We start from the raw sequence: 21,017 nt of genomic DNA, 5'->3' as shown, positions 1-21,017 counted from the left end.
AAAATAATGAAGATATCTGCTTATTATTATTTCGACAATTAGAAAAAATATCGGATTCCAATTATTCAAATTTGCATATTTAATCAGGAATCACTCAAATGCATCTATTTCATTCAATATAATATACATTCATAATGATACAGTAAAATTGTGGATTTGAAAATATATCACGATCCGACAACGTAATCTAACCATGTTGGGGACATGCGTGTACTCCCTCTATTCATGATTATTACTCTATGGTGTTGAGAGTTTTGTTCCGGAGACGTTCAGGATATTTTTCAGATCGAAATAAAACATAAATAAAAAATTCATATTTCTTTGAAGATAAATAAAATAAATAACAATAAATAAATCACTTTATCATGCGAATGCAGATGGGTAGACTGAAGACATGGGATCTACTCCAACTCTGCTCCAGTGGGATGCAGCAAGAGATGGCAGAACTTCGTACACTTTGCTTCCAGCAGCGTGGTTCTCCAGTAAGCTCTTGAATCCAGTTGCTCCAGAGATTGCAAGGGCAATAAGACTAGCTCCAAGACCCTTGAAGGAGACTAGAGCGATCACTGCTAGTACAACTGTGATAACTATTGCTCCCTTGAGTTTCAGAAGGACGAGAAGAGGCAGGAGGATTTTTTTGATTTTGCTGCTTCGGGATTCTGCAAAAAGAGAAAAAAATTGAAATTGCCGTATATAGAAACTTGCCTCTTAATGATAATTTTGAATGTAGGGATTCACAGCTTCACAGCTACTTGGCTTAAGCTTCACTTGATTTCAAATCAAATAGAAACATAAATTAAATCACTATAAATAATAACAAAATAAAAATAATAAAAAAATAAAGTTTCGTAATATTGAGAAACCTCCAGGCTTTGTTTGATTTTATAATTTTCCATCCAGGATCTAAGACACATGAGGCATCTTATAGATTTGTCGCCTAACCTATTGCGGGTTTTTGTAACTGTAAGAGCAGCTCTGGAAAATTGTCTTTCAACAGGAGCTGAAGATTCTGGCGTCGATAAAAAATCCTTGGCCATTTTGGCCAAGTTTGGAAAGATATTTCTGAAACTACCAAAATCTATCAATAGATTTCATAGAAATGTGAGAAAACTACTAATAAGGTCACACTGGCGAATGCTTCAGTCTCTCGGCGCTCGAGGAATCCCCCTATTTAGTCTAAGCGCGTACGAGATTGCAGAAATATATGCAGTGAGACGTGTGCATATCAAGCTCAAGTAATATCAAGTTGCTTGATATCAAGTCAAGCAATGAATATCTAAACTCAAGTCAATTCAAGCTCAAGTATGTAATTTTTCACGAGCTTGATTTTCAAGTCCAGTGGTTGGTTAAAATGTCAAGCTACTTGGCTTGATGAATCCCTACCGACGCTGGATGAGTGAAGGCTGAAGAAGGAGAAGAAGATTTTTTTGTTCATTACAAAACTGCAGAATTGATAGAGTTGCAAATTTTCAATAGGATGTTAAATGTCAATTTGAAGCCTTGTGCAGAATTTCATGTTCATTGCAAAATCAGATCCGAAGTAAATTCAAGAAGAATATCGAAAAAAATCTCCCAATATCTCTGTGACCAAAAAACCGATTTTGGATTTTATAAATACTTTATATCTCTGTGCGAAGTTTTAAGATAATTATTTACTTATAATCATAAAAAAATTGAGAAAAGAGGAAGATATTGAATATTCAATATTTTCGGGATTACAGTTCTGGGGTTGAGATTCAATAAAGAATAATCATTCAAGCTTAGTACAGAATTTGGTGTGGATAGTTCCATTAGAATCATTGAAAATTCAAGGAAGATATTGAAAAAAACTAATAATTCAATGACAACAGATCCGTTGAAAATTTTGTTGTATCTATAGAAAAAAAATTTCGAGCTTCTTGCAACATTTTGCAATGATATCTTTATCAGTATCATAAGAAATCCAAGAAGAATTTGAAAAAAAAAATGAGTAAACCACTGGCGTGGAGTCAGAAGATTTTGAGCCCTCATTTTAAGCATTATTGCACCTTTGGAGACCAAATATATTCCTATAAACAGTATGAGACCTACAAGGGTGTAATTGGTGCATGAATGATGGAGCGCTTAATATCCCACGATATCACATCAGAGGCTTTTCTCATTTTTGTCACGCTATTGCAAAAATGTAGTAGGTACACACTGTTGTAAGAAAAAATGTTCTGTTGAAATTTTTTCTTGTTTTCCAAAAAACCAAGTCGAAAATGGTTGGAATCCGGAAGACAACGTGTTCTGCTGCGTCCAACAGACAACTGAAGTGCTAAAACATCAATCAATACTGCCTACAACAATCCCAGACCCCACCAAGCCTACCAACTACCAATAGATAGCAACCGTGACCACCACACAAGTTGTTCACCTCTCCTGATTCTATTGATCTCGTTCATCGTCTTACTGACCTAGTGCCGTAAAGCCACTTCCTGTCCATGGCCTACTTGAAGGCCGCATTTCTCTTCATTGCCATGGGCGTTAGTGCATAGCACTTGTCGCATTCTCTGCGCTTTTACCTCACCTTGGTTTCAGTTCTCAGGTTAACAGAATAGACGTCAGGGATCGTCTTCATTTTAGTCCCATGATGTGAGGTAGAATGATGAAGAGGAAGCTATGAAAGTGGTAGGTTAACTCATGGAAGATTCAAGTTTTCATCGGAAAAATGTGATTTTGAAGTTTTGATTTAAATTTTCACTTTTATTGAATATGACCCATTTTGTTTTTATAATTCTATTCTTTTTATTTATTTTTGTGGTGAACCATCAAAATCGTTATTAAATTTTATATGAAAATTATACTATGCAATTTAAATGCAAGAATCTACGCTCATATTGATCATTTGACTTTTAGCCTTTGAGATTCATTGAATGGCTGGAAAATCTGAAAATACTGATAAATTTTCGATCCATTAGAAACTGGAATATTTTAGCAGCAATTCATTGATCAAATTTTGTATCATTATCGACGTAATCAATTTAAATATTTTGATTTATTTCAGCTTGGAATAGATATCGGGTGGAATTTAAAAAAAAGTCATTGGTTCTTTTCGTTTTAGGTTTACCCAAAATTTCAGGAATGTTGTTCGAGTCCATTCTTAACTGAAGAAATTCTAGTGCTAGTCATTCTTTGAATATTTGTTGAAGAGAATTGTCATTTTCACTGAAATGAGGTTATAAATGAGTTTGAAGCTTCAGAAAGGAAAATATCGAGGCCATATCTTTAGAATTCCTGTGGTATTCATCTTTTCATGGATGGATACAGATAAAGAGCGATGCGAATTGTTAGAATTGAGCTATTAAGTTTATATCTATAGTCAAGAGTCACCATCCGCTTATAGATACGTTGAACTTGTCGAGTCCTTGACAAGGTCATATCAAGAGTATTTTTTCAGAAAAAATAAAAGAAACAGATATAACAAGTCACTCAATAAGTCCTAGACTTGGCGCACTGTCAATGCTCAATGCCATACTCTTTTTTTTCTTGTTAGTGCCAAGCTTCAAAAGATACGTGTAAAAAATTCAGAATATAGAGTTAACTCTTGATCTAGATATTGACGGTTAAGTGACGGGTCATTAGTTAATGTTTGAAAAATGGATAAAAAGGAGTTTCGTGTATGGATAAATAGTTATTTATTATACAAGGGAAAAAAGTATCAGATTTTAGCTCGAGGTTATGTTGTCTCCCGACGCGAAGCGGAGGGAGACAAAAAACCGAGAGCTAAAATCTAATATTTTTCCCGTGTATAATACACTATTTTTTTCTGTGACAGGAAAAACCACAATTTGATAATGAAAGAACATATTATTACAATATATTAAAGTCAGAATGTTATTGATATAAATTTTGAATTTTTAAACTAGTAAGCTGCAAATAGACCTGATGCGTTGCTAAGGGAAACTTCAAAGTAATCAAATATCTGTCAATTTAATTTTGTGATTTGTTTCAAAACTCAGTAATAATTGTTCAGTAGTTATTTTGTTGAATAATATAAAGTTAAAAAATGTCAGATTCCGAGTTTTCTCTGACTCCACTAGAGTTGATAGAAGCAGAAAATTTACGAAAACGCGTATTCAAGATTTATGGAATGGAAAATGAAAAAGACATGCAGTTCTTTCTCGGAGACAGTGTTATTGGCTTATTTTTCGGAATTGGCACAACAACAAAAGCCATCAATAATGTGGTCGAATTATTATTATTCCTTTATCTATATGTAGATAAATATATATCCGGGAAAAAAGTACTCACTTTTTTCCCGGGGAAAAAAGTAATTTCGTGAAAAGTCATATTTTGTTACCTGTCAACAGAGATAAAATGTCAAATTTTTTTCCCGTCACAGAAAAAACACTTTTTTTATGGGAAAACGCACTATCAGCAAATCAAAGGGTCGATAAGTGTTATTCAGACTCTGTTCCATCAACATAAACGGTTAAAAGGTACTGCAGGGAAAAAAATTTCTAATGAAGAAGTGAATGCCGAGGTTAAATCATATTCAGAAAGCCAAGACGAATCTTTTAATGGAAAAGGCGTTGAAAAGTTAAAGAAGCGTTAGAGTGCATGTAACACTTTTGAGGGCACCTTTGTAGTAGCTTACGTTGATGGAAACTGGACGTGCTGAAAAAGAATTTTAATCGGAAAATGGTCATCAGAACCATCTATAAACTGCAGAATTAATTTGAAACAATATATCTTAATGTCTTATATCTAATAATGATATATCTTAATAGATCAAAATACTAAAAGCTTTTTTGTTAAGATTACTTTATTCTTTTCATCATTCAGTTGAGTTTTAGGCAGAAATTTGTTGTCGTGGTGCTAAATCAAAAAGCTTTCTTCACTCAAATCTAGTTTGTCTAGCACTGTTCTATATTTTTATTGTTTGTGAATATGACGAAATACACTTCGAAAAATTAACTTTCAAAATCACCCCTGGTGACAATAAAGGTGTCTGCTGATTTTTTTTCGATAAATTCAAATTCTTCAGCCTCAAATCAAGCAAAATGTTAAAATAACGAAGGAATGCACATTCAAACAATTATCAACCTCGATCAGATCTGAATGGAATGAGCGTTTTCCAAAGATCCGTTATGGCTGCGCGAGTGAAAGTGCAAAGAAATGTGAGACACACGCTTGCCACACGAGTGGATTCGTCATTATTTCTCCAAGATCCTTTTTTTTTGTTCGATGAACTGATTCGCAACAATCTAACTCAACGCATAGCGGTTGGATTTCTTATAGAGAAATTGGAAAGTGAAAGTAAGGCTCAAATGTCCCGATCGTCTACCACCTGTGGTTGGTATCACTGGCCCAACAACGAGATATTCTTGAATGAAAATATTGATGAACTTCGAAGTATGACTTTTCTAAAAGGGAAACAACAGTGTTTTTGCCACATCAAAATTGATTTACCAATATGAATTTTGTTCGTTTAACGCCATTGACACTTTCAGATTCTCATTTGAAGTCGAAACTTTGAACGCAGATCAAGATTCGATGGACGAAATTGTGGTTGCTTCAGATCTTAAAACTGACAGCATCAAGAAGTTTGAATTTGGTTGCTGAAGTATATTTATTTCAGCAATGGTATGACGTCATTGATGACGTATTCGAGAATCAAATTGCACCCACCTTGCAAACGCAAACAACAATGTTTAGAGATTGTTGAATTGTATTATCGGAATCAATGCCCATTTGAGAATACTCAGAGAAATTTAAATTCTTTTATTGAAAAATGATTATGTAAACAAAGAGAATTGCAGAATTCATTGAGACGAAAATCCTCACGATACTGTTGAGACACCATTATATCCAGATAAAGTAATTATGTGATGTACAATTCATGCTGGTGGACTCATAGGTACATATTTTTTGGATAGGATGGTCGGAGAGTAACAGTCAATGGAGTTAAATTTAGGTACAGGACAATGTAAGAAGAATTTTTTCTGTTGTTGTTGAGAATATATGGTTTTAACAGGACAGTGCCATCTGCCACACAACAATCTCAACAATAAATTTATTGAAAACAAAATTTGGTGATGAAATTATTTCAATAAGAGGTCCAGTCCCCATAACATAAGTATACTATTTACGTTTTCAACTAAACGTAGAATTTTAATTGTTTTAACAGTCATAGTATTATAATATTATCTTTGAATGTTTTTAATAACCTCTTTGGACTTTTGCTAAACATACTATACGTGTATAATATTGAAGGCTTTCTAATTATGTTGCTTTGTCGATTGTCATTTATAAATAACTAATAATCTTCAAATTTATAACAATGGACAAGAAGTCTGTCCAAGGAAAAAAGAGTATTCATTTTGGCCTTTCATGAATGCGTCCCAATTTGAGCCAGAAAGATACTGAATGATATTTTGAGAAGGATTTAAGAATTCAATTTTTGTAAATATTGCGTTTTCTCTTACCTTGAATCAAACTCTTCGAAACATCAGAAGGCAGCTTCAAGCGGATCTCGTGGTTAGCCAAGAACCTGGCACATCTCTCCAACAAATCCTCCTCAGCCCTTGGAGCCTCAAACTGCTCATCATTCTTTCTAAGAGACACCATATCACCCAAAACCGATACATTAGATTGACCATCTAGACCATCCACCAACTTGACCAACCTCTTCTCTACACAATGGTAACTGTCGCCACAAGAACTATAGACATCTTCACAAACACAAGCACCAACAACGAAGACCAAAAATACCAAAATCTTGGCAGACATCTTTTTTTCTACTGTGTGAGCAACTGATGGAAAATACAGGGTCTTTCTTGGAAACCTCTGCTTTTATGTTTTTCTCAAACTGAGCCCGACGAGTGGGGTGGTGTGAATGAAAATAACATTTGTAACATGAATAAATAATATGTAGGGTCAGATCGTGTTTTGCAGAACAACAAGTTGGTCTTCTTCGAAATTCAGGAGTATCCATCGATGTGCCTGTATTGATTGTATGTAAAGCATGTATCGACAATGGTATTTCTCTGAATATTCTAGACGTGTGCTTGAGATTCTTTACGATAGTGGCCGGATTATTTGATGTTTTCGATCGATGAATCTTGAAGCTCAAACTTTCTCGTATTTGATTTCGTTTGATTATTTTTGGAGAAGATGTCCTTTAGTTTAACATGGATTACTCTGTAGTATATACGAATACGTTGTTGAAATCAAGACCTCAAAGTCGTTAGGGTTTTTTCGTAGTAGTGCGATTATAGAGAAATAGAATTTCTTAGTTATGAAGACGTAAGTTAAATTTTTGGCAAAAATGAATTTTGAAGTAGGCAATGAAGACTGAAGACGCAAGTTAACAAACAATTATTTATATTGTACACACATATATCCAATCTCCTATATCTTGTTTAACATTTTTTCTTGATATTGATATTTTTCTGCATGTTCTTTTGATTTTCTCTTCATTGTTATTATTACCTACCTTATTTCTGTTTTTTTTTTGTTAATGATTTTCGTCTAACTGTGAAATCTGCCTTACTCCATATTCTTATTAATTTGTTTTTCTTCTTATTTGTTTTCTTATAAAGGATTTTCCAATAAGGGGTTTCATTTTGATATAAAAAAAACAAGTAGGTATATTTTAATATTTTCACTTGTCAAATGTCAAAAGATGACAGTTCCAAGAGTGACAGCTGCCCAGATGGCGAACTATTCAAAATGAAACCTCTTATGCATTGGAATAGCCTGTATATCTGAATTTATCATTATTTTTCCTGAAAAAATCTCTTGTTCAAAATAAATAATTGTATATTTATGTAAAAACTTTCTTGAGCTGACAAGTAAAATGACATGGAATGTATTGTAAAATTAAAAGTATACCAGATGTCAAAAAAGAAAAAAAACAATGCTTCTTTCACACTATGGTTTATTTCTTTTCATTCAACGCAGAGTATCGCGACACGTGATGAAAAAAATTTCAATGTGAAATTGTAGAAAAAATTGGGTCCGAATGAAATTTTCTAAAATTCAGTGCTAGGACTGCATTGAAAAATATTTTTTGCAGTATCTTTGTAGTAATGTAAAATATCCATTTTGTCATTATGTTTTCTCAAAATCCTGAAAAATAATTTATTTTTTAATTGGTTCCCATGGTTTTCTACTTTTAAAAATCATGTATCGTGTACTAGAGCTAGAAGGATCAATGTGGTATAGTATACGATTTTGTACCGAATTTCGTGCCAGAAGCTCTCAAGTTTTCTGAGAATAGTTTTGGATGACGTACCGACAATATTTTTTATTTAATTTTTGAATTTTTCATTTTTAAAAACCTAAAAAGTTAAAATTCAAGGGGTTGTTAAAATTAATTTTTTTCGAACCATTCCAAAGGTTTATCATAAGAAATAATCAACCAAAATTGATCAACAAAGAGTTCTCATTCGATACTTATTAGGATTTCAATTGGTCGGAATCTATTTGGTGATTTTGGTGATGGAATATTGTTGGCATAAGTATTGATTTCTTTCAATAATTTTCCTTTGAAATTCTTTTAGATTATTCTCATCCAGGAAAATTTTCGAAGACTACCAGACGAATTCTTTCATAGAACGTTTCTTCCTTCTCATACGCTTTCATGTTCAGATCCATTCATTTTTAGTGCTCGGACATATCACGAAGAATTTTCGTCCAAAGAATTCAACAAATATTATCGAACAGCCACTGTATTATCCTGATATGACACCGGCTGACTTTTTATCTTTCCAAATTCCAAATTACCATCCCGAGGTTTTTTTTTTATTCGAAAAGAGAAATATTAGAGAATTTGCGAGACTTGAAGTAATTCCTGAAATTCTATTTTTATAATAAGATTATTAGTATCTATATTTTGCATTTCATTAATCGATTCCTCGTCCTTTTTAGACATAATATTATTGCCCATCAATAAGTGTTAAAACTTTCTTCGGAATGTAAACGCTATGACCTTGAACTGGTATTCAAAGAATCGGTTCACTCTAGTTTCTGCAGACTAGGTACTCAAACTGAACCATCATTGCCACCTATCGTTAGAAGACTAGAATTACAGCAGGAGGTGATAAATAATACAGTTCGGAATGTAAGTAGGTAACTAGATTGTTACATTCCCACTTCAGTCCATTACGTATTCAAATTCAGATAACCATCAAGGAAGATAGGAAATGCCATTGAAATTCTTTGAATATTCTCAGTTCATTATGCTGAACACTTCATTTATCGGTAGGTATAGAGAATTTTCACCGATGAAAATTTAATAAGCTAACGAGATATTTAATTTACAATTTTTTTTCGCAATATGAAATTGGTACTTGTGTGGATGATATAAGCTTTACTTTAATTCACCTGATATTTATCCTAATAACCGAATTATCGACTACTAGGTACATTATTTGTGAAGTTATGTAAGTTAAGAAAAAAAATTGAAAAGCTGAACTGAGTTTGAAAAAACAAAATAGTAAAAGTAAAAAAATGTGAATGATTCAAATGATTCCTTCGCTTTCGAATCACATACAGAACAAAAAGAAACACAAATAAAAACATATAAAATTATATTGAATTTTCAATAACAGAAGTACCTACAAGAATAAATAAATAAATAATTCGTGGAATAATAAGGTCTCACAGAGACCTTAAAATGTCATGTTGAAAATATAATATCTTCGTATCCTATTGTGGGATTGAAGTGTATCCTTTATAAGCCAATTGTTCTCCTTCATAACTTTCAGTGCTACCACCATTCACTTCAAGAGATCTAGCATAAGGATACTGGGGATTCCAACCTCCTAGATTATTTGTTCCATATGTAACAGATGGGTAGTAGGAATTTCCACCGTAGTATGGCAGATAATTTGTGCCCTGAAGAAAATAACAGAAATTACATCCTCAATATCCATAACATTTTTTATTATACCCTTTATAATTTAGTCTACCTATTTTTATTTGTTTAAATGAATGCTAATTCGAGTTTTCCATTAATTCATCAACTCACCCTATTCGACAAGTAGTTTTGGGCCAACAGGATTACAGAGATCAGTAGAGCCAACTTGGCAACAACTATAGCCTTAGCAGACAAAAGACCAACACCTCCAATCAATGCAAACAGCTTTGCAGCCATGCTGATCATAATTGGACCAATCATTCCACCAAAATTACCAAAACGATTTTTCTTTCTTCCTCTTCCTTCAAATGAATTTATTCTGATGATTATAATCAATTATTTTTTATTTTTTCTTACCTTCTTCTCCTTCTTTCAATGCTCTAGATATTTCCTCCGAATTTATTTTAGGTAGTTTGACTGTGAGAGTCCTTTGTGAGATTAATTTCATCGTTTCATCTCCAAGGAGTTCCAGGATTTTCTCAGAACGATTCACAGGATTTATGGGTAAATCTTCATCCATTATTTTATTGGGGATATCAGTCGGTCCATCTCTTTTAGATATGAAAAAATCATTTTGTTATGAAAACTGTGGAATTGTAATCTAATGAAGATTTCATCAAGAAAGTACAAAACTTTTTGGACTTTGAATAGATTTCAAGTTTGACTTCATTTTCGACATTATTGGTTGATACAAAATGGTGGAAGCGCTTATAATAATTGATATGATAAATATTTCTATTGTGCTTTTTTGAACTATGCCATTAAATAAAAACTAGTTCTCGTTTCAAATTTCATAGCACTCATAATACTTAGTTAGAAAATTATATATAATTATGGTTTTTTATTACCTTTGAAGAACTATCCCTGGTAGAACCTCCAGAGTGTTTTTATGAGATAAACTTCTCATCATGTTCAGTGTTCTGAGTCCAGCACAATTGACTACACCGTTGAATCCTCCTTTGTCGAAACATTTTTGAAAACTCTTTAGGACACTTCTGATAGGAAACTCAGCCTGTATACAAAATATACATGAAGTTTATTTGGACATTCACGAATAAGTGAAAGTCAGGAATTGAAAATGATTGATATTGAGTTTGAGATTGAAATAATTTTTGTTTTGACAAAATATTCCCACGATAGTATTTGATATACAGGTTGTTTCCTAACTACAGTATGAATCTTCAAAGGGTGATTTGTTAAGACCGTTAAAAATTTTTTCCTATGAATATAATTCCGATGTTGCTTCGTTTCTGAGATAGAGTTGAGGTTTAACTACGGTGAGGAATTTGAGAGTGTGATTCATTGGGAAGTTAAAAAAGAACGTGCCATCAGAACATCTGTCCGGAGTTGCTTAATTTCTGAGATACAGGACTTGAAGTTTGAAAAAAAACGGTATTTATAAAATATCTTCTATTTAACCATAACTAGATTGAAATTTTTGAGTCCAGTGTCGTCTCATTAGGCACCAGACTCAACAATAGAGAAAATAAGAACGCCATTGACTTTTTTGTATTTTTCAATTGAAGTTTCGTATTGTAGTTAAGAAACACCTTGTATGAATAATCTCTTGCATTTCTTTATAATCAAACAACAACTATATCCAAAGACAATATTTCAATGAGAAAAATAGTTTGATTATTATAATATAGTCGAGCATGCTATCTTGACATGACAGGTTTAAAACAGAAACATTGTTGTTCTTGAATTCAAAGACACAAAAAAGTCTATTTTTATTACGGCCCTAAATTTTATAAATCACTCACAAGTGAAATAACCGATACAATCAATTGGAGAAGAAGAAGAAACATTGATTTAATCTGAAATCATACATCGCACTGATTTCGTATCAGGGATTCACGGCTTGACTTGATATTCAAGCTACTTATAGCTTGAGTTTGACATAAAATCAACTCAATTTCAAGTCGAGCATTAATTTTTCAATGTCAAGTACTTAATATATAATAATAATAAATACTTGACATTGAAAAACTACAACTTGAGTTGATTTCAAGTCAAACTTGAGCGAGGGAGCTTGATATCAAGCCAAGCCGTGAATCCTTATTTGGCATAAGTTTAGAGCAGTTTTACATAACAAATGTCGATACTTATCCTTCTTTTGATTGTGGATATTGAATTTAGAGTAGGATAATGTAAAATTTCAGGGAGAATTTTATTTTTTAGGTTTTGCAGAGTGTGGTATACAATACTGCTTAGTCTGCATACTTCTGCCAAATTGATTATAAGTATTGTACACAATTTTTGATGAATAAATTGAATTGAAAAATGTCTCAATTTCTTATGAAGTTCTAGAATTCTGAGAAACTGTTGGTTTTTCAATTGAAATCAGTACAAAGCTTACCTTAATCGATCCAATAGCGATCAAAATCACCAAAACACTAAAACACTTGAACTGCATCTTGAGACTGTGGCACCTTCGAAAGATTCCTATAACTATTTTCTCAAAACATCTACAGAAACTTTTATACTATACGAAGACAAACATAAGACGGAATTTTATGAGTCAAACAATGAAAGGGAGGTGCTTTATTTGAAGAATATACAAGAAACATTGATTTAGCCCATATTATTGGCACCTGACCTACTGAAAATAAAAGTTACTCACGCATAACAGGTACCATTTTCAGGAAATGTTACTCATTTTTGTGTTTTGGACCGATCGTTACTCTAGGTTGTAGGAGGATTACAGGAAGTAAGGCCAACTTCTTCCTGATAGCAGGTACTCCGATCTTGAGTTACTTCATTTTTCACAGTACTACGATAATTTCACATGAATAAATTGAATAAACTCCATTTCATTTGTGAATACTGGGTGTTAGTTGATAAGTGCGTCAGGTTGTGATTCTGAATAAAAAAATAATTACACTGTGCTATAGAGGGTGTCCTGGGACACTAATCAGAGGTAGATTAAGACTAGGGAAGTACGTATTGACTATAAAAAATTGCTATAAAATAGTTATTTATAATACAAGTGCAGAAGGCATTGATATTCTTCCACGAGTTCAAAATTCAAAAACGAGCCACGAAGTGGCGAGTTTTGGAATGAACGAGTGGTAGAATGAGCCTTCTGTACAAGTATTATACATTATTTTCTCTTATTCATTGCATTTTCATTGAAATTAATGAAATATTTCCATAAATATATTTTAGTGATTTTTGCATTGAAAAATGTTGGTTGGCAGAACTGATTTCTTTGAGGCAAATTGATGAATTGACAGATAAAGCCGTGGCGGAAAGTTCGGAGTACCAACATAGAATAATAAAATATAACCATGAAAACTGTGCATTTCTGATATATTCTCGCACGATTTTGTTCTACAAGATGTGGAAGAATGAACGGAATAACCACAGAATTAGAGAAAATTAATTTCTGCGTTTACTCAGGAAGCTACAGGGTGAGTTCTCATATTCATGGAACGGCGGAATTTATTGAAACTTGGGATATTATTGACTTAGGTGGGTGTCCTGTCAGAGAGATATTAATGAATTTGAAGTGTTCAGGTTAAAAATATCACTTTGTATTTCGAATTTAAAATTTAGATTTCCAAGACTTGCATAAATACTGTATTTTATTTATAATTTGTATTTTTTTTTTATATGTGAATAAATAACTATTGTTCTGCTTAAATACGGTATCACTCAAACTTGTTACATTCATTTTATATGAATTTTTGAAATTAGACAATTTGTTGTGATTTATTTTTACATACAAACAGCATCCATACGGAAAAGAGGTATGACAGATTTTTGTCACAAGTTGAATGAGAAATTCAAAAATGTGTTTAGTTCGAAATATTTCAGTGACGTGCCTTCTTTTCAAAAGAGATCTTTACCCGTATGCGCTCCAATGATGAACATACAATTTTTTTGATTACATGTAAAGATAGTTCTTGAATTCTATTCTGTTCGGCCGGCTGTATCTAAACACAATAACTCTTCAACTAAAATACCAAAAAACGAAAAATATTTAGTATCGATGGTAGTTCGAAATGTGCTCCTGTTTATTTCAAAACTACCGATTCAATCGTGATGAAAATTTGAGTCAAGATTTAAAATGAAAATCTCAAGCGTTGTGTGAAATTTCATGTTGATAGTGCAACCAGAACTATGGAAAATTGAAGACAGATATCGATACTTCGAAAGGTTCGAAAACCGTAAACTTGAGATTTTGGGTGTTAAAGCGCCTATTGGTCAAATTCGAAAATGATTTATTTGTTATTGGAAGAGACCTATGGTATTGAGATTTAAAGTGGGATGGGATATTAGCATATTATGTCAGAAAAGTTAAAGTTAGGTACGGCAGTTAAGCTCCATCAACTCGAAGCCCATTACTTAAGTATTTTTGTAGTCAAGGCCAATGCTAGGGGTGAAACAGTATGAAGCAACCGTTTTAGGCGCCTCTATTTGAGGTGCGGTAATTTAGTCCAGTTTGCTGACCGCCTTCTCATATTTCATCTTCGATTCTTAAAAACAACATTAGGTTGTTCTGCCCCGCTGCGTATGTCAACACTCCCTGCTATAAACATCCCCAAACCACCTTCACTAATCTGCCTGTATAATAAATAACACATGGCAGCCCAACCAGTATAAACAGAATTTCCTATTACCCCCATTGAAGAGGGATAAAATCATGATGTATTTCACAAAGACGAAAAACGCTTTCGACTGATTTGGAAGCCTATGTTTACACTCAGAAAATTCCTACGATTTTGCATTCTAAACTAATTACTGTTAAATGCCAAACGTTTTCAGTGGAACACATATTTGTAATCCCAATTAGTTTTCGAAGCAATATTGAAACTTTACATGCCCTACCGCCCTTTGTGAAGTGGCATCGATTTTAGAAAAAAACGATTAATTTTTTTACGCACGATTGAAAGATTCTTCATTGGAAGATTTTTTTTAACTCGAGTTAAATCTTCCGTTTCTGTTGCAATGCACATCAAATTAACTAATACCCGATTAAACTTATCCCCCTAAACGGATGGATTATTTGCTTCTTAAAATATAACTCTACTTCTATAACCTATATTATAATCATAGAGTAATAAACAAAGATACAGCGAGTATATGCAATTTTTATATATGAAATATATTTATTTGAGTGATTTCCGATTAAATATGCAAATTTGAATATTTGGAATCCGATGTTTTTCCTAATTGTCGAATTTATAGTATGCAGAATATTTATTATTTTCTGTATCTACCTGCTGAAATCTAAGGTTTGGGAACTTTTGCTCTCCTAGTGTCATCGGTTGTTTCACGTCGTTTGGCTCGCTTGAAGTTTGTTTTCTGAATTTCTGATATATTTAGGTATTTATTTCAATATATTTCGAGTCAATATGAAACGTTCATTTACTATGAGACATAAGAAGTACCTTCTTTGTGGAGAAACTCGCGAATTGAGTGAAATATCGTATCACTAATATGTTTTTATTTCCGCGCGCTTCATTTCAAATTTGATTGTTCATGTGGGGGACAAAATTTGTTTACTGAAAATGACATATGCTTCCTCTATCTATGTTTATTACTCTGAGATTAAAATATATTTGAACTCCTTTTCAATATATGCCTCACCAAACCAGGAAAAAAAAACAATCTGCAATCGTGATAAAATGTCATATTCATATACCTCAAAAAAACAGCAGATATTATCGTATAAGATACTCATGATATAGGTATAGATTTATTGAGTAACTATAAGCAAATCTATTTTAGAACTTGAACAATAATGAAAAAACTCAATTACTTATCTACAAAACTATGATAGTGATCAATAACTTTTGGTCCATCATAATCCAAGTCTACACCTTCAGTTCGTGGAACGTACGAAAACTTTGATCTGAAAATGGGTGGAACTATGTATTCCTCAGGCGGTGACCAACCTTGTTTAACCAATGGTTTTTTGTCGACATATACGATTTTCACATTTGGTGCTGTGTAGCTCTGTGCTAGTTTGGCATATCCTATGATTGAAGATATGATCAAACTCTTGAGACTTAGTAAAACAGCTACACTAGTCATTACAGCCATTGCTTTGATAATCATTGGAAATATAATGGATTTTATCATCAAAGCAGTGATTATGAGGGGGAGCATGAGATGAAGTTTGTGCTTTTTCTCTCGAGGATCACCAAAAGCTAAAAAAAAAAGGTTTGAAGTTGAAGCAGCATCGGACGGGTTCATCATGTGGATGGGTGGTCACACCGTTATGCATTTTCAGTTTCTCAAAATTAAAAATTAGAAATTTGAAATTTTAAGGATGGACAATGATCAAGCTCTCAGAAGCTCTTTTAAATTCTAATATCGAAAATCGAATCGAAATTATGATATATGACAGTTATTCTATTTTCCCTTTTTATATCTATGAATTAATATCAGTTAGCAGATTTCAGATTTTTTTATTTTTTGATTTGATTTTTTGATAGGCATCGTTGTTGTTCTTGAAGAATTAATCAAAAACATCAAAGTGAAAATGGAATAACTGTCATTTAATTTACTATTTAAAATAAATTTTCACTAAGTAGATAAAGACCAAATCAAACCAATATTCGACAATCAATGTTTTTCATTCGTTTTCTGCAGATAAATTCGAATTCGAAGGATCAAAATAAAATAATAAATGTATAAACCATACTCACATCTTCCCTGAAATCCATAGGTCTGATTTTCCATCCTGACATGATCCAATAAAACAAATGAAAAACTAGGCGCGACCAAAATGAAAAAAATAAAAACACTAGAAATTAACACAATGTGCTTCATGCTAAAGTGTAGTCACTCTACTGACAATTCAATAAAAGGGATGCAATTGAAACTGAAGTATTTTATCCAATCATTTGCTCAATTGAGGTTGTTCTGATATAGCTCAGGCATAACATTGAAAACAACTTTGTATTTAACAGGAAAACAAGGGCAATCAGTTATTACTATCTAGTAGCCAATTTTCTAGTACGATGAATGCAATGAAAGTCTAATTCAAGGAATAGAAGTGAATGACGGCTTCTTCAGGGATACCTTGAATCTCTAAAACTATTTTTAAAGGCCATGACTTGCAGAATGCATAATATACTATTCGAATTATATTTACTGTAATATAAGTAACATTACATGTAAAACATTAGGTAAAAGTGTAACAATAGCTTTAGCTAAACTAACGACGGTTAATATTATTATAAATCTATTTGTAATACTTATTACTCAATTTTTGGAATTTTCTTAACGCGGATTGTGGAAGAAGTAAATTGTCAGAAATAATCACGTAAGAAAAAGCGTTATATCAGATACCCATCCTGTGTGTTTACGCAAGAATCGGGATTCTAGCACAACAATAAAGAAAACAAAAAATTTTTTTTTGTAACTACTGATTAAGATTCCTGTAGTGTTTCTTTAAAATTAGATGTTTGTACTACTAATATATAACTCTTTTACATAACCTGCGATTCCAGATGACTCATAATTAAATTATATAAATAAATCCAAAAATATAATTATAAAATTATTCTTGATTTGTATTGAAATAATTGAAATACAATTATTGTAGTGGAAAATAGTTATGATGTGATATTTACATTTGGCAACGCTGGTATTATCGTATGACACTAAAAACGTTGTCATTGAAACGGTTTTTCCATCATTTCTAGGTATTGTTTGTGCTGCTATGTATGTGATGATTTGTCTTTATGTAGGATATCAATAGAATACTTTTAACCCTTGTTTGCGTTTTTTATCACTTTTAAATATCCTGGAATCGAAATCAAAGTGATTTTTAAACAATTATTTTTCATATCAAATTATTATTTCCATATCAAATTAATTAGTGTTAGATTTATTTAGGATTTAGAGAAGAATATAGATAAATAGAAAGTAGTTTTTTGTGTTTGTGTTTTTTTGTGAGACTTGGGCTTTGAACGAGTGTAAATGTTATTTTAATTCATTTTTTGTTTGAATTTATATTATTTTGTCCTTTCTCCTATTTCAATATGGAAAGTAAAGAAACAGAACCTGTAGCAGGTACAAGTGATGCAAATGCAGAGAAGTGAGTTAATGAATCATATATGAGTTCAGTACAAGTATTTTAATATTTAAAAAAGTTTGAAATACCTACATGTGATGTATTTACATGCATTACAGAAAGAAAAAAAGAAGATCAAATGCTCAACGTCAAAAAGACTACCGAACGAGACAAAAGAAAGAACTCACGAACGAAGAAATAATTAGTAACAGGTAGATGAAAATTACAAAGATTATCTGAATTCTTTTTTTCCTGTTTTGGTTATTACCTGATAATAATATAAAGTTATATGAATTCTCATTATTGTAAAAGCGATATATTCATTTTTACCAATATATAAATTGTTATGATTAATTTTTATTAATTTTTCAGGAAAAAGCTCAATGCTGAGCGTGTTAGAAAATTTAGGGAAAAACGCAAATTAGCTAGAGGGCAAGCTGAATCTCAGTCATCTCAGTCATCTCAGGAAGAATTATTACCGAATGAAACAATTGATAATATGCAAGAAACTAATCCTAGTCTTGAGAGAGAATGCGAATAATTAACGTGTTGCCCAAGTTTACCTTCAATGGATGAAGATGATGAATGGTCAACAATGACTGACTCCGATTGATAAAATGATGATGCCATATTAAAACCATTAGTGTAGAAATTATTAGAAAATAAAACAAAACTTTGTGTCTGACATAGTGAAAATTCTAATTTTCCATTCATGTTTAATTATATACCTTATTTTCATTTATTCACTTTTTTTTAATTGGATTTCAGGTAGTTTGCGTCCAAACCATTCGAAATATCTTGCATAAAATAAGAAATTTATAAACATGTTATCTTCAAAAATTCCAACATTTATCAATGAATATTTAATTAAAAGGTGCCACTATTCGACGAGACAAAAAACAATTATTGAAATGAGAACTAAATCACTAAATAAACTATTATTTTCATCGACATTTCGTTGCTCATCGAAAAATAGAATTTTGTGAATTTGAAAGTGAAGTGATTAAGACCTTGCTCTTCGATCCATAACTACGATTTTCTTTTAATAATAAATGAAATAATAATATATTCTAAAACAAGTTGCAGAATGGTCTCCTATTCCGACACGAATGCGAAATGAGTGTTGGAATTGCCTTCTGCAACGAGTATTAGACGATATTTTCTCTATTTCAGTCAAGTTTTGTGAAATATTGTCGAAATTCAATGAAAAATTCAGATTATATATCCTAGTGACTTTTATATTGTATCTTGGCAGTTGCTGTGACTGTTATGAAAATTGACAGATTACGGAATTTGAATATGAATCGTACGTTTCGAATTTTGAAATAATTTACAAATACGCTTTAAATTCGTGAATAATGTCTGACGAAATCGATTAAACACCACCAGAACTAAGAGAAATTCCGAATAATGTTGCAAATCATTTCACTATATCCAAATTATGTATATTATATTGACAATTATTGACGTTTGTTGAAATTTGATAGGATTGGTCAGTCAGTATATATAGACAACCACAAAACACAAATATACCTGAAAACGATGCTGTAATAAGTTCATTACAGCACTGTTCTTAGAACTGTAATGAACTCATTACGTTACTGAAATAGAGAAACAATATTTCTTCTCTGTAACTACTGATTAAAATTCACGTAAAATTAGATTTTTGTGCTATTCTAATTTATGGCTCTTTCATATAAGTTACGATTCCAAATGACTCATAATTAAATTATAAAAATAAATAATATATATATGGTTTGTTTTGAAATAATTGAAATACAATTATTGTAGTGGAAAATAGTTATGATGTGATATTTACATTTGGCAACGCTGGTATTATCGTATGACACTGAAAACGTTGTCATTGAAACGGTTTTTCCATCATTTCTAGGTATTGCTTGTGCTGCTAAGTATGTGATGAGTTGTCTTTATGTAGGATATCAATAGAATACTTTTATCTCTTGTTTTCGTTTTTCATTACTCTCAAATATCCTGGAATTGAAATCAAAGTGATTTTCAAATCATTATTTCTATTCAATTATTATTTTCATATCGAATTAATTAGTGCTAGATGTATTAAGCATTTAGAGAATAATCAAAATAGAAAGTAGTTCTTAGTGTTTTTTGTGAGACTTGAGCTTCAAACGAGTGTAAATGTTATTTTAATTCGTTTTTTGTTTGAATTTATACTATTTTGTCCTTATTGCTATTTTAATATGGAAAGTAAAGAAACAAAACCTGTAGCAGGTACCAGTGATGCAAATGCAGAGAAGTGAGTTATATAAATATATATGGTTATTATATTAGTTATATAATTTAATATAAGTATCTTACTGTTTACAAAAGTTTTGAATACTTACCTACATGTGATTCCAGTGTTTTCTGTTTACTATTCACATGCATTACAGAAAGACAAAAAGAAGATCAAATGCTCAACGTCAAAAAGATGATCGAACGAGGCAAGAGAAAGAACTCACGAACGAAGAAATACATAGTATCAGGTAGTTACAAAGATTACCTGAATACTTTTTCCCGTTTTGGTTATTAACTAATAATAATAGAAAGTTATATCAATTCTTATTATTGTAAAATTTTTACTAATATATAAATTGTTATGATTAATTTCCATTAATTTTTCAGGAGAAAGCGTAATGCTGAGCGTCTTAAAAAATTTAGGGAAAAATGCAAAGCTAAAAGGCAAGCTGAAAGTGACTCTAAGTCATCTCAGGAAAAATCATTACCGAATGAAACAATTGAAAATAAGCAAGAAACTAATCCTAGTCTTGAGACAGAATGTGAAGAATTTAGGTGGTACCCAAGCAACTCTTCTCAGTCATCTCAGAAAGAATTATTACCGAATGAAACAATTGAAAATATGCAAGAAACTAATCCTAGTCTTGAGACAGAATATGAAGAATATAGGTGGTGGTGGTACCCAAGTTTACCTCCAGTGGATGAAGTTGATGAAAGTCAACAATGACTGACTCCGATTGATAAAATGACGATGCCATATTAAAACCATTAGTGTAGAAATTATTAGAAAATAAAACAAAACTTTGTGTCTGACATAGTGAAAAATTCTAATTTTCCAATCATGTT

General features: G+C 31.8%; 4 protein-coding genes across 5 annotated transcripts; 1 reads left to right on the top strand and 3 right to left on the bottom strand.

Moving 5' to 3' along the window:
* Positions 1-301: 301 nt before the first annotated feature.
* LOC123680358 lies at positions 302-6,805 on the bottom strand. The gene is made up of 2 exons (XM_045618205.1): positions 6,450-6,805; positions 302-659 (listed from the first exon to the last, which is right to left on the bottom strand). Exons 1-2 carry the CDS (start codon positions 6,751-6,753, stop codon positions 364-366), a joined length of 600 nt encoding a protein of 199 aa, XP_045474161.1. The 5' UTR covers positions 6,754-6,805; the 3' UTR covers positions 302-363.
* Positions 6,806-9,540: 2,735 nt separating this feature from the next.
* On the bottom strand, positions 9,541-12,386 carry LOC123680357. Its single transcript, XM_045618204.1, has 5 exons — positions 12,246-12,386; positions 10,735-10,898; positions 10,244-10,437; positions 9,998-10,188; positions 9,541-9,864 (listed from the first exon to the last, which is right to left on the bottom strand). The coding sequence occupies exons 1-5, from the start codon at positions 12,300-12,302 to the stop codon at positions 9,676-9,678; spliced, it is 795 nt and encodes a 264-aa protein (XP_045474160.1). The 5' UTR covers positions 12,303-12,386; the 3' UTR covers positions 9,541-9,675.
* A 3,133-nt stretch (positions 12,387-15,519) lies between these two features.
* On the bottom strand, positions 15,520-17,057 carry LOC123680356. The gene is made up of 2 exons (XM_045618203.1): positions 16,546-17,057; positions 15,520-16,044 (listed from the first exon to the last, which is right to left on the bottom strand). Exons 1-2 carry the CDS (start codon positions 16,667-16,669, stop codon positions 15,650-15,652), a joined length of 519 nt encoding a protein of 172 aa, XP_045474159.1. The 5' UTR covers positions 16,670-17,057; the 3' UTR covers positions 15,520-15,649.
* A 685-nt stretch (positions 17,058-17,742) lies between these two features.
* On the top strand, positions 17,743-21,010 carry LOC123680354. Of its 2 annotated transcripts, none has more exons than XM_045618201.1 (3): positions 17,743-17,942; positions 20,327-20,419; positions 20,559-21,010. In XM_045618201.1, exons 1-3 carry the CDS (start codon positions 17,887-17,889, stop codon positions 20,896-20,898), a joined length of 489 nt encoding a protein of 162 aa, XP_045474157.1. In that variant the 5' UTR covers positions 17,743-17,886; the 3' UTR covers positions 20,899-21,010. The 2 variants fall into 2 exon arrangements, with proteins under 2 accessions (XP_045474157.1, XP_045474156.1); XM_045618200.1 differs by lacking the exon at positions 17,743-17,942 and adding an exon at positions 19,805-20,190.
* Positions 21,011-21,017: the final 7 nt, after the last annotated feature.

This window comes from Harmonia axyridis, chromosome 5, assembly GCF_914767665.1.
Source record: "Harmonia axyridis chromosome 5, icHarAxyr1.1, whole genome shotgun sequence".
NCBI classification, from domain to species: Eukaryota; Metazoa; Arthropoda; class Insecta; order Coleoptera; family Coccinellidae; genus Harmonia; species Harmonia axyridis.
Note: the sequence above shows the minus strand (reverse complement) of the source record. Positions and strands in the feature narration are given on the sequence as shown.